Here is a 13,628-nt window from a genome sequence, read left to right on the forward strand (position 1 = left end):
ACAAATATAATTAATCCATAAGCCAATCAAATAATGTTTTAGTACAAAATCATGCATATTCATGTATCACTCAACGACCGCGCCGAAAAATGACATGGGCACAGTACCTGAACTTCGAACGCGAATTAATTACAAGAAATATTATAGGCACCCGACTAATGCCATTACCGACAGGCGGGGACGGTGTGTAGTGTGTGTCTGCTAAATTTTGTGAGAAAAGAATCGACCAATAGAGTCAGAAATATTGCTTTTTTACAACATATTTTACTTCGGGGATAAACTTCATCAAAATTGTTGCCCAAAATGACGTCTACAGGTAACTGTGTTGGCATGGAAACTGTTGCTAAGCCAACCTCAAGGTGGGTGTAAGATCTCGTCATCCGTCGCCGTTGCGCAAATGGCAATGCCCGGAAAGGCGAAGCTGTTGCAGAAGTAGAAAGCAACGGATTTGTAAATCGCAGTGGCTATTGTTACGGCAGCCGTAACGCATTTCCCATTTTCTATCGTTACGGTAGACTGCAACCTGGCAACTTTTATAAAAAAAACATGACAAGAAAATATAAAATTAGAAGGAAAAAAGTGAATTTGAACTTTATGAAATTCGGACTTTATTTCCCTTTTAAAAAAAATCCTCCAAAGCCTCAGGTTAGAAAAGGAAAAAAATTCGAGTGCAAAACTGAAATTCGAACCCGCAACCTCGCGGTGCAAAATCCTACCCTCTATCGGCTGAGCTGGCGCACTGCTCGATAAAACGTGGGGAAACAAATAATTATATACCTGCGTGCGTATCAAAAAAAAATCGTAGAGGGCGCTAAACAACGAGTGCCGTAACGATAGCCACTTCGTTTGTAAATTCGGTGCGCCGAAACTAGGAATTTCAATTTCGTTATCGCAATCGCATTTGTAAATCCGGTATGGTACTGCTCGTTCACAAACATATTATGGTACGGCCGGTAAAACAAGGATTGATGTTGATTATTTTCATTACTAGAAAGTAGAAGGCCCCAAAAATTAAGTATTTTTTTTTTTAATTTTTTTTTTCTATATACATGTCCCTCCAAATTGCTTTTTTTTTTATAGCTTTGTCCCCTCCAGATGGTGGCATTTCCCCCCTTTTACCTTGCCAGGCCCTTTCAGGGTTCCCCCCCTGTTCCTACGCCTGAGTCCTAGGTTCCCCCCTTCTTCCTTTTTTTTTTTTTTACTGCTACATTGGTGTATGTAGTATGGAACGCCGTATTATCGCGGTACTTATCACGTTTCTCGTTCGGAATAGAGATTGCCCACTAACCTTCCAGAATTGTCATGTCTTATGTGTAGTATAACTCTTCCTTTTTAAATTAATATAAAAAAATCTGAAGGGTGGTGTGGTTTATTCCGTGTACGATGCCTGTGAAAATAGACATGCGCGGCGTGTGCGAACGGAGGTGGACTCCCTATTATCGCGGTATGCGGGAAGTGGTTTTTATAATGATCCCAACTTTTTTGTTCATAGTTTATGTTTGACCAAAACACCCCCTGAATAAAGTCTGATATTTTCCCTGTAACGTTCAAGTTGATTAAAGACAAAATGTCTGCAGGATGATTTCTTAAGACCCTGCCCTTCCCCCGAAAGGAGAACACAAATCCCCGAGGCAAGTCTACTGATCGGCGATTGAGGGCGCCATTCACTTTACACGGTGTGCCGTTTTATTTTCGCTAACGCGCGGTGCTTATTTTGATCCCGTAAAAGTTGTTACGATTTCGCGCTGCAAATATCGTCGTTCGACTTCATTTTACATTTGCAGCTGAAGAATGGGAACCAGACAATGGAACTTTCATGGACAGAGCGCAATTAAAGATTTATGTTAAAGTACAAACGGTACCTTTTAGCAGACACGGTGAGGGAAAATTTTGCAAGTTTTGGAAAACATTAATATTTATTAAAATCGTTAAAAGTCCCGAAAGACACAACATTTTTTAATCGTCCTTTTTATACAACTCGGTAGAAAATCCTTGATGACTGGTGAACTGGATAAAAATCGCCACTTGAAGGAGTTTTGACACTGTAAAAAGAGAAATTTCCCATGCCGCGATAATAGGGATGCCGCGATAATAAGGAGTCCGACTATACATTTGTGAATTTGTCCATGTCTGACGTTTTCTGTGTGATAATGAACAAAATGTAGATGTTTTTATTTATAAATAAATGTAATTTCTTAATGTTCTTATTGTATCACTGATGTGGATAACAATAAAGGTATATGTTAAAAAATGTAGGTAGTCCGAGTAACTTCAACTTGGACCCAACTTATCGCCTTTTTTAACATTTGGACATGGTCTGGCGATAGTAAGGTCCAAGCTAATACCGCGAGCTGGACAACACCGTCCCATTTTCCAACAAAAAACATCAGATTTCACCTTCAAAACAGCCTCCAAATTACTAGATATGCCACCTGAGGTACAAGTAGACATCGATAATTAAGATGGTTGTACTAAAGTTTACTTACGATCCGGAAAAAAAGTGAAATTTTCCGTTCATTTCGGAGAGCTCCCTCGCGATCTTGAACACGTTAAATTTCCGATCGTGTTTAATGTTTGAACGACGCGATTTCTTCTACATGCCCAGCGTACATTCGATGGTCCCCGTATCCCGAGTGCGATTCCGTTACCGAGCGCGCGCGATGCATCGATTATGATAATGAGTCACGTTTGTAAACACATACATGTGCATTTCGACTGTAAAAGGGAATCGGGAACCAGCTTGAACTGGTATCCGCCATAAAAGCTGCGCTAGTTCCCGACTCCTTATTATCGCTTGAAATGCACATGTGTTTACAAACGTGATCCATTCTACTCATTACGAACAGAGTCGGCCAATTCACCACACCGCCAAAGGTGCCATGATGTACTTCTAGACTTGTTGCCAGTCTGTGTAAGGTACTAACAAAAATAAGAAGAAAACCGTGAAATTTCGCCGTTGCAACTGAGTATTAATCATGTTCTTATAGTTAAAGATGTTTCCCCGTTCATTGGGCTTCATTCTTTGTATTACTTTACCTATTAATCTGCTTTATTTTGTATCGACTGTCTAACTAATCCATTGAATAGGCGCAGACTAGGCCCCCTATATATAATGAACTGTATCTTTTAACTTGAAATAGTTTTTACCGTCTACGTGTACAATGTAGTATTGCTTATTTTGTTTTGTACTCAGATAAGCACGATACATAATTTGTATTTATTTTAGCAACGCACACAAGTATTTGTAAACAAAAAAAGAGGAGAAAATAGAATGCGTAGAAAAAGGACCGCGTAGCTTTAGGGGGTCTGACAGTATATTGCCTGTGCGTGGATGGTCCCGTCCCGTTGCGTTGCTAGGGGAGCACATATGAGATCGAAATTATGTTGTCACTTGAAATTAAATCACCCCAGTCCCCAGCTAAGTGAGTAGGCCTATAGCTCATGTCACGGTCGTGGAAAGCAAGAGAACGACTGTTTCATGGCTAACCGTGCTAACACTTTTCAAACAGAAGGCTCTCAATGTCAGTGGGGATTTCAATAGCCCATAACGCATAAAACAGTTGTATGACTTTCTTACCTGCTTTGATGGTTAGAGATGTACCAGTCACAGTAGTTCAGACCATTTTCTGCTTCCGGGAGTTTTACCCCTTAATTTCCCTCATTAAACTAAACCCTGCCCTCTTTGTACAAAATAAGCCTGCTGAAAATATTCAACATAGTATCTTAGCGAACTATGCTGGTGTCATCGCCGACTATTTAGGTAGGGCCAAAAAAAAAATAGTTCTGCTTCCGATTACTTGCCTTTCAAAAATAGGGTCGGTCGGTCGGAATTTTTTTTTTTTTTTTGCCAATTTTTTTGATGCAGATTGAATGGGGTATTCAATTATATGCGAAGTTTTAGCCTGAACTATTTCCATTGCACTACGAAAGCTATACACGAAATGGCAACAAAAAGTGAATAAAACCTACCTTTAATTATTGTCAATATATTTATGTTCGATAATTTCAAAAAATAATGGAAAATTCAGGTCGTTCGCACCATATGCACAACGCTAGTCAAGACGCGGGGAGCTGGCCAAAACTCCCTAGGTGTGTGATGCAAGCATGTTTGGCGAGCGGCCCGCCATGGGCCGACAGACCTGTTTTCACAGTCAAAAATTTCGGGAAACACGCGGCATGTATCACTCCAAATACGAGTAGTGCGATCTCAAAATGAACTCATGAACACAGAAAATACATACACAGACAATCTAGATCAATTCTGTAAATTAACTTGCAAAAATGTTCTTTCTCCATCGGTGTTTTCTTGGCATTTTTCACGATGTCGAATCCGACCAGTTGACAGTGGCCTGCACTGCTAGTGCGCTATCGGTCGCGATCGCATAGCTATGGACTGATTACCGCATTTTCATCATGTCTTCTAAATTGGCCCCTGCGCAGCGCGGCGGGAACCAGTCGTCGCCACGTGATATAGTCACCGTACAGACATCGTTTATATCGCGAAGCGAATTTGTAAAAATAACGGAGGTTTCTTTTGAAAAAAAGCGAATGTAAGTAAGAAAACAAATAAATACAAGCATTTTTTTTATGCAAAAGGGTTGTTATGAGGTATTTTGTGAAGACAGAAAAGACAACAAAATTATATTTTTATTTATTCAATCTTTTTTTCTTTTTTTTTTTTGAATCGCCGATAACATTTTTAGGGTCGCAGCCTAAAAATAGGGTCGGTCGGGTAACCGGAAGCAGAACTATTCTTTTTTTTGGCCTAAGTCCGAAAACAGAAAGTATGTTTTTGTTCTCTACTCTTTTATGTGACATGAGGTGACATCTGGCCTTAATTTTTTTCCCCCCTTTGAAATAAGTTCTGGTCATAGTCGCTAAAAAAGTAACGAAATACATCACACATGTAGTCTACTTTGTCATTTTGTCGTGTTATGTATTTTGAATATTTCAGAGTACTAGCTCCACCGGGTGGTAAGACAAATATCGCTCTGGGTGGTTACGGGGAGGACACTGCATCAGCCACGAAGAGACAGACCAAGGAGGAGGTAGAGGAAGAGAAGCTACAGGCCCAGAAACAGGCACAAAAGGAACTGTACAAACCCTCGCCTCCACAGCCAATCAGACCAGCAGGTGAATATACATGTAGCTTAACTTGAAGTAATATCAACATTAACCTTAACCTTTCTCAATCAACCAAAGTCCTCCGTGCAATTTTGGAAGATTGAGGCTGAATGCAACATACAGTTTTGAATGCAACATGCAGTTTTGGAGGATTGTGGAGGATTTAGGGCACATGGACATTCGATATCGGTTGATTTTGGAGGATGAGGCTAAATGGTGTTTGAAGAAGAGGAGGATTTTGGTAATTGAGGCTGAATGCATTTTGAGAGGCAGGGCTGTTGGAGGATTCAGAAGGGCTGTTTGAAGATTTAGAAGGATTGAGGCAGTGGGTATTCTTCATTTGAACATAAGTGCAAAATTGTGAGGATTGAGGATGTTCCTAGCAAAAAAAAGGCCTAGGGGTAGGGTAAATAATTTCTTTCACAATATCAAAATGTCTTGTATGATACAAGCGATTTTTCTTAACCAACAAATTTTCTTGTACACTTACAGAAATTTCTTTTATGACAACAGTATTTATTTACTGGATCCCAAATTTCCTGTGTGGTATCATGAATTTCTTGTACAAAATACAGATATTGCTGAAAAAGATAATGAGCATTCTGTTGTGAAAGAAATACCCAATTTTTGAAAGAAATTTGTGGCATCATAAAAGAAGTCCACAGTGATGATCTCCCATAGTACAACTGCGCCAACCAGGAACCCAAACCCACCCCAAGTAGTAAACTTACTCTCATGACACCCCCCCCCCTCCCCATCCCATGCACAAACCTACAACCTCATTTCTCCTTTTTATGTTGACACCTCCATATACCTGTGCCATTTGTAATCTAGAGGATAGCTATGACAATCTCTTCGGGGAGGGAGAGTTCCCTGAGTCCGATAATCGCCATCGTGGCAAGAGACGCTATCCAGACCAAACAGATCGTATGTATAAAGATTGAAGGAGCGGTCACCATTTTTGCAGAGTTGTCGGCTACTTCCAACCAAATCTTGTTGTGTTTGTTCTGACTCATTTCAGAATTTGCTGTTCGTTTGATGCTCTTGCCAATTAGAATTTCCATGCGTAGTTCTTTCCAGTTTTCACGGCGTGTGTGCTCCTTGCGGCATATTTCCAAGTCTGCTGTTCACATGTTGACTTTAATTTTTCACAAATTTCTTGTCTGTTTCTTATATTTAAAACAGTTCACTTGTAATACATTTGAAGCAGTTTTCATGATAGAGGTCTGAATTTCAGATACTTCATTTTTATGACCATTAACTGAGACTTGTTTTACTTGCCAAAAACATTGATGCAAGGGTTAGATTCCTTTTGAAATCTGAAAAAAATGCACAAACTCTACAATTTCCTCGGCTAATAAGTGATTTTTGTTTATTAGTAGGTTTCATAAATAAAATTGTTCTGAAACATTCTTTTTTTTCTGGTTGGTTTTTTTTTTTGACAGTTATTAACAAAGTTGTTCTTTTTTGACTTTGACTTTCATTTTTTTGTTTAATAATTTTCTTCAATAAAGTGCTAACAACAAATGGCAATATTCCTTGTTCACTGAATTAATTCAAAGGAAATATTCCACAAAGTTCTGTGTTTTTCATCTTCTTAAATCAATTTAATGTTAATGATTAATAAAACAATCTCATTCTTCCTAGCTGCCCTCCCGAACTGGCCAATTGCTGTGTACATTGTACATCATTCACCCATTACACATCCATGTACATGTGTGACATTTTATCTTTCTTCCAGAAAGCACTCATTATATGCATAATGGATTTTGTTAACTGTTAGTGAAAGCAGAAAAAATCTGGGAAATTTTTTTTGGGGGGGGGGGTTGTGTGGGGGAACGAAAGATTTCTTAGAATGGCCTTTGACACTAGAGAAAAGTTTAGTTTTACACAGGGAGGTAACTTAAGAAAATCCGTGGGAAAAATACAGAATCAGAAACCTGCTGAAGCATGTAATCCATGTGATGCATGGGTAGGATGTGAACCCACGTCACAGGGCTGAAAGGAAAAAAATAGCCCCACACTATCAGATTTACACAAAATTGACTTTATTATCACAAAAAGAGGGGGACTTTGATTAGATTTCAATAGATCTGTGTAACCTTAATAAAAAATTCCCAAATCAACAGGGCATGAATCAACAACGATGAGTTTGTGCTTTTCATCAAGTGCTTTTTATAGCTAATGATTGTTGACATTAGATATATGCAAATATCCTAGTAAATTTAGACACGTTTTTCTGCAAGTAGTTCTGCTTTACTTTCTGCTCCACTCTTTGATAGTTAGTTTCCCTACATGTACTTGAAGTTCTAGCCAGTCTTGTGTCTTTTGGACACTAGTTTATTAAATGTTTACAATATTGCACCCTGCTTTGTTTTGTTAGAATTTAAATGTAATGCAAGATTAAATGGTTTCCAGCGAAAAGGGCCTAGGGGTTATCGTTATGGTCTATTGTTGAAGTTTTACATTGTTATTGCTAAGAGCAAATATATGCACAGAGCTCACAGCAAGTTGTCAAGGAGATGACTTGCTAAGTATAACTTTGCTTTAACTATTATTAACAACTAACAGCCCATGTGGTCATATCATACCGCTGTTTTTAATTAATTGATTGATTAATAACATAAACAAAGACCATGGATCATATTTTTGAGCAGTTTTAATTAACCTTTTGGACATCTGATTTTGAATTTAAACACTGATAGATTTTTCTCTCAGTCACAACAGTAAACAAATACGAGTATTCCACCATGCTTAACCCCAAATCATTCCTGATTGCAATTGTTGCACCTTTATGCTGTAGTCTCAACTCAAGGCACTAGTTGAGGGTACAATAAAACTCTAGGAATTCTGATCAAACATTGTTGCAAAGAATTTTCATTTTTACAGAATGGAACAAATTCTACAAATGTGCTGTCTGGTGCACTCTATTTTTGGGATGGGGGTTGAGTATCATCCCCCCCCCCCCAAAATAGAGGTCTTTATATTTATCTGTTTAGTTCCAGAATGTGCTGGGGTAAACATTGCCAAGACCAATATTTTAAACTAGACATTCCATTGCTAGATTGCTAATGCTACTCACATCAGTGACAACCACTGCATCTGCTCTTATGGATGGGATCAGGAAACAGAAATAAGGATCTTGAAAGAATAGAGACTAATAAGAGAACCTGGTTTATGGATCAAGGGCAAATGTGAAGTGTCTTTTGTATGTCATCGTTCTAGTATTGTAAAGTTGATCGTATTCCACCCTGCCAAATCCATGCCACATAATTCCATATCGTTAACTTCACCTGACTTCCATGTAAGGATGCTTGTTTACATGTTTAAAGGAAAACAAATTCTAAATACGTTATCAAATTTTACAAAACTAAACGAAACCCAAATTTAAACAAAAGAACCTACTTCACATGATCTTCCTTGAGTTAAATATACATAGTACAATGTTTTCAAACCTATTTGATAGACAAAACCTTAGAAGCACTGGAGTGCATGATTACACTCAGGGTACACAGAGTGAAGTTTTTACTTTTTCAATGACTGCCTGCTATTAAGTCAATCACGCTGGCATGTAGACATACATGTAGCAGGCATTGGCCTCTTTGCAATGGCTAAACGTTTAAACGATATTTAAAATATTTGCTAAACGTTTATAAAATTAAGCGTAAAGTCACATCCTTACTTTTATGTTCTTATAAAAACAAAAAAGAACTTGGCTGAAGTCTGTAGATTGGAACAAGATTTACCAACATCGAAACTCAGCCGTTCCCTTTTTTCCTCTTTTCCTCCAGTTGGAAACAACCCGGTGACTGGCGAGCCAAACAGAGCAGGTCCACCAGAGCCAGCCTCAGAACCAGCACCAGAGCCAGCATCAGACCAGGAACCTTCCCCCAGTGGTAGGCGTGCTAAACCTCCCAAGCTTGACCCAGCCAGCATGCCAGCAGCGGGCGGTAGAGTAGAAAATAAGGCTCCTATCAAAAGGCAGCCGCCCGGTGGAAAAGACTCCGGTATCTTTGGCTAGTAAGTCACTCGTGTTCCGACTATCCACCATTAAACCCCTGCCTTCTCAGCCAATATCATAGAACTCAGCGAACAAAAAATAAGAAAATCCGCTCAGCAGGTTTACGTGCTTAGTGGATTCATCCGATTGCCGTACATCAGCCATTGACTTGATGTTGGCAGGTAAACTATTTTTGCTTAGCAAAATTTGTAAGAACTGGGCAAATGTGTGTGCCCAATGGTTCTGTGATATTGGCTGTCAATTTGAGACATTGGCCTAGAACTTAATGGTACTTGTTGTTACGCCTTGTTTTGTTTGTATTTGCCAAAAAAACAAGGTGTGGAATTGTTCGCTTTAAAATTCAGCATTTAAACTTTTCTCGCTGCCTGTGTATGTAAACATTTACATGTGGTTGAACTGTTTTTGTTTTGTTACTGTACTAAAATACTGGTCATATTGACAGATATGTAAAAAACGGAAAAACTGCACTGCACCACTGTTGATACTTTTTGGATGAATGAAACTTAAATCAAGTTGATTTTACACAATTTTTTTCTGCACCCACAGAGCAACACTTAAGTCGCTTTAAAAGGCCACAGAAGTAATTGGGCAAATTCAATTAACTGAATTGCCTGCCATGGCTTTTTTTCTTCTTTTTTTAAGATAAATCCCTGTATTATTTCTTCCAAACAAATCAATTGTTACAAAGGAATTAGATACAAGGGGGGAATCCATAAGCACCTGCAGTAAACCTGTACAGCAAAGTCAGCATCTGCACTATTACTTTAAATTGTTGTGACACACATTTGCACATGAGTCATCATTGTTAACATGGATTGATACGAACTGAGCATTTTGTGTTCTGCCAATTGAATGTGCCTCCATATCATTTCCTTCCAGGTACAACTTATTGGAAACTCATTTTTTTAATTAAGAGCAATTAATAAGATTCATTATGTAGGATTCTTGAACCTATGTGCCTGTGTAGTATCCCATGTTTTATCTTTAGGATCACATTTGTTAATATTGGGGACAGGGTTAAGAGCTAGGAACATGTACTGTACATGTACATGTACATTGTACACACTGAGTAGTATAAATGTAGCCCCCACAACCAGGATGAAGTATGTAAATTTGGTACTTGAAATTTTTGCGCTAACTAATTTTGTTCTAGTTATTTAAGGTTGATCTAAAGGATAGTTTTAAATGTGGAATGCTTTGACGGTTGTTGATTATCAAACTTATGGAATGGGAGCTGCAAGCTAGTGAAAGAAATTCAGGAATATTTCAACATCTGGTGCGTTATGTATTTCATCATTGAGCTTGTGATTCAGGGCTTTCTGGCATCCTAGGTAGTAAGAAAATAAGTTGAATACTATAAAAACAAAATAGGAAAGCAATGTGTCACATTAAGAATATTACATTTTGGTTTACCTTATGCTTTAAAACATTGTGCAACAAATGGTGTGCTTTTTATTGATTTGGAATATCAAACACAGTTCACATTGTGTAAAATGATTATATGTCAGAAAATCCCTCCTTCACAGACATTTTTAATTTAAGGAAAACTATTGGTGCACCAAACTTCATGATGCCCAATAAAGAAATGTGGCCAGATATTTTGTTTGGATGATCAGGGCACATGTAATATTTTCACAGCAATTGTCATTTTAAAAAAATGACACTGGCAATATATAAAAAAAATTATAAAACCAAAATGCCTTCAGGCATGTTAAACCACCTATAAGTCATTTAAGTGTATACATTGAAATAAGCCTGATTGGAGGAGTTGACAGGAAAATATTTAGTGGATACAAAACAACAAAGGTTGATTTACAGTATAGAAACTTGGAAGAAATTACTAATTCGTCTGATACTTAGATAGTAACTTCTTGTGAGCAATTCTTGCAATATTCAGAAGCATCCCACCAATTCAACTCCCTTGACCTCTCATGAAGTATTCAATCAATGTTAACTTCCCCCAGATTTATTTCTAGCCTTGATCCTGATGAAATGAAATTACATCCAGACTGGATCCTTATGTGCTTCTTGTAGACAATATGAATAAACCTTACATTCATGGCATTACGCTGTAGCACCGTTAGTCATCATCTGTCTCGTGAGTCAGAACTGCTTATGTGAAATGCTAAGTCACATGACTGTCAATTTGTCTTCGAAATTGCAGCACATTGAATGTTATTGCAGTAAGTAGATAACACAAATAATGACTAATATGAATAATCTCTTTCATTCGTAAAGTTGTTTGAAGAATTTTGCAATGCAACAAAATGTTAATGATAAAGAAATTCCAAGTTTGTTTGACTACTATGCATTTTTCATCTTTTGTGAGTGATTGAGTGAGACGTGCATAGCACTTTCTTCATAGTGATGCATGTGTAATGAGTCAGTCTATACAAAAATGCTGCTCTGGATCGTTTAGCGATAGACTTGAAGAATACAAAAATAGCCCTAACAGTCCTGAATCTTCCGATTTCAATACGATTTTGCATACCCCCAGGGTTAACAATCATTAGTATTGCGTTTTGTTAGAGATTTCCATATTTAAGGGGACATGCATTATATTTACCTATTTCTCAAACTTGGCATTCGGGCTGTTACTGTACAATTGTCTCACATGTGAGCAAGAAAAGATTGAAAAGAAAGAAAATGTAGAGCTTAATTTCAATGGAGCTCTGTATTTTGTTATGAAATGAAGCCCAACTATGTAAGACCATGTTTTGAGAAATGGCAATTTTTTTCTTTGACCAAATTGTATTCGGTAGTGTGTGACTGATTTATAATTGTATACTTTATAAAATAATTCTTGTATTTTGATTATAAACTATTCAAGAAGTTATATCAACTTGTTGCAATATGTTTAAGTACTCTACCATAAACAGGTAAATCAAAGTACTAGCACTTAACTACATGTACTACAGCATTCTTTTCATTGTTTCTTTTTTAATAATATGAACAAGAAGTTCTAGTTAAATATAATAATTTCCAGCTGTTCAATTTCAAAGGAAAGAGTTTATAAATCTGTCAATTTCAGAAAGTTGCCCTTGAGAATAAGCATGCAAAAATGCTCATGATATAACGTAGGATTTAATGTCCAGTAATTAGCGCTACATGTGTAAAGTTTATTTATTATGCATTAATATTTACTTTAAAAAAAAATTGGTTGAAATTTAATATCTTGGTTTTCTTTATGTTCTGCTTTAGCTAGTGCTTGGGTCTTTCTTCAGTTCATTCCATATGATTTGGTTTTGGTTTTATACTATGTTTAGATGTTTTGTATAGTACTATTCTACTATTTAATATGGTATTCTCTTTGTTCTAGTTTAATGAAATATGAATGGAAATTTGTTAAAAGTATCAACGGGATAGCTATGCAGTAGATATATTATTGTGGATATTGTGGTACGGGTGTATATCGAGCATGAAATGCATTGTGGTGTAGTTGTGTATGTACAATGTAATTGGCTGTACTCACGCTACCCAAATTAGAAAGTAAACAAATGTACTTCTATTGGTTTTAATACGGTACAGTACTTGACGTGTATGTCATTGGATCCCACATGTGCATGAAGGCACACTAATGTTTGCATCACTGTAGCATTTATGGAAATTGTTGATGGAATGGTTGTAAGGGCCACGACACGAGGAAATTTACAGGCAACTTCTGTGCAATCTCCAAGAAAAAAAAGAATGCAAATTTTAATTCCATGTAATCTAAGGAATTTGCCTTAACTGTTGGGGGAAACAGTAAATTGTTCATTGTGCGGTTGCCCCCAAATTGCCTGTGATATTGCCTAGTGTGACTTGGCTCTAAGTTTACTTTTTAAAGTCAGAGGGCATTAAATATGTAAAGGAATGTAAGAAGTTGTAAAATGAAACACTTGTTTTGTTTTCGTTGTTTTTTTACTCTACATCTTTAATTCCACTGATTTGTCAAAATTAATTGTATCAGATAATTGTGATTTCAAAGAAGATTTTCTATGAGCAAAGATATGGAACCATCTTGTAACTGAGAATCCAATTTGTTAAATGTTCAAATCTGAAGTTATTCATAATTCACACAGAATATTCAGCATGTGCTGTTGTCAATCTAAAGAAATCAGTGTTGTTTCCAGTTCCTTGTGAATTCTTGCAGTGAGAAACATTAAAATAAAAAAAGTTACCTTGTGAGACTGTACCCCGCTTTTTACTGAGATTCATTCCCTAGTCTCGGTGTTAAGTCCCAAGTCAATTATAACCCCTTGACTTAAAAGAAACAAAAAAATTACTAATGAACTTTTTTCAAACCCAGATTTGCAAAGAAACTTCCACGTGTAATTGTCATAATATTAATAATATAAATAATGTGGAATTGTGTAAGCTTGACACTGTCCCCTTCCTCCAGCTTGTGTGTGCCCCTCAAAACAATCCCCAAACAAGGAACGATACATAATAAATTTTCACAAAATAAATAAAACAAATTTAAAAAAAAACCTATTTTTTTCTA

General features: G+C 37.1%; 1 protein-coding gene across 2 annotated transcripts; it reads left to right on the plus strand.

Moving 5' to 3' along the window:
* The first annotated feature begins 141 nt into the window (after positions 1-141).
* On the plus strand, positions 142-13,319 carry LOC119727629 (alpha carbonic anhydrase 8-like). Of its 2 annotated transcripts, XM_038199592.1 has the most exons (4): positions 142-359; positions 4,955-5,133; positions 5,959-6,051; positions 8,916-13,319. In XM_038199592.1, exons 1-4 carry the CDS (start codon positions 304-306, stop codon positions 9,143-9,145), a joined length of 558 nt encoding a protein of 185 aa, XP_038055520.1. In that variant the 5' UTR covers positions 142-303; the 3' UTR covers positions 9,146-13,319. The 2 variants fall into 2 exon arrangements, with proteins under 2 accessions (XP_038055520.1, XP_038055521.1); XM_038199593.1 differs by lacking the exon at positions 5,959-6,051 and having other exon boundaries at positions 143-359.
* The last annotated feature ends 309 nt before the right edge of the window (positions 13,320-13,628 follow it).

Source organism: Patiria miniata, unplaced genomic scaffold, assembly GCF_015706575.1.
Source record: "Patiria miniata isolate m_02_andy unplaced genomic scaffold, ASM1570657v1 HiC_scaffold_20, whole genome shotgun sequence".
Taxonomy (NCBI): Eukaryota; Metazoa; Echinodermata; class Asteroidea; order Valvatida; family Asterinidae; genus Patiria; species Patiria miniata.

Coding starts and splice junctions, on each gene's coding strand:
- LOC119727629 (XM_038199592.1), top strand. CDS start 304: ATGACGTCTACAGGTAACTGTGTTGGCATGGAAACTGTTGCTAAGCCA. Junction 5,134..5,958: donor ACAGCCAATCAGACCAGCAG/GTGAATATACAT, acceptor TTTGTAATCTAG/AGGATAGCTATGACAATCTC. Junction 6,052..8,915: donor CTATCCAGACCAAACAGATC/GTATGTATAAAG, acceptor CTTTTCCTCCAG/TTGGAAACAACCCGGTGACT.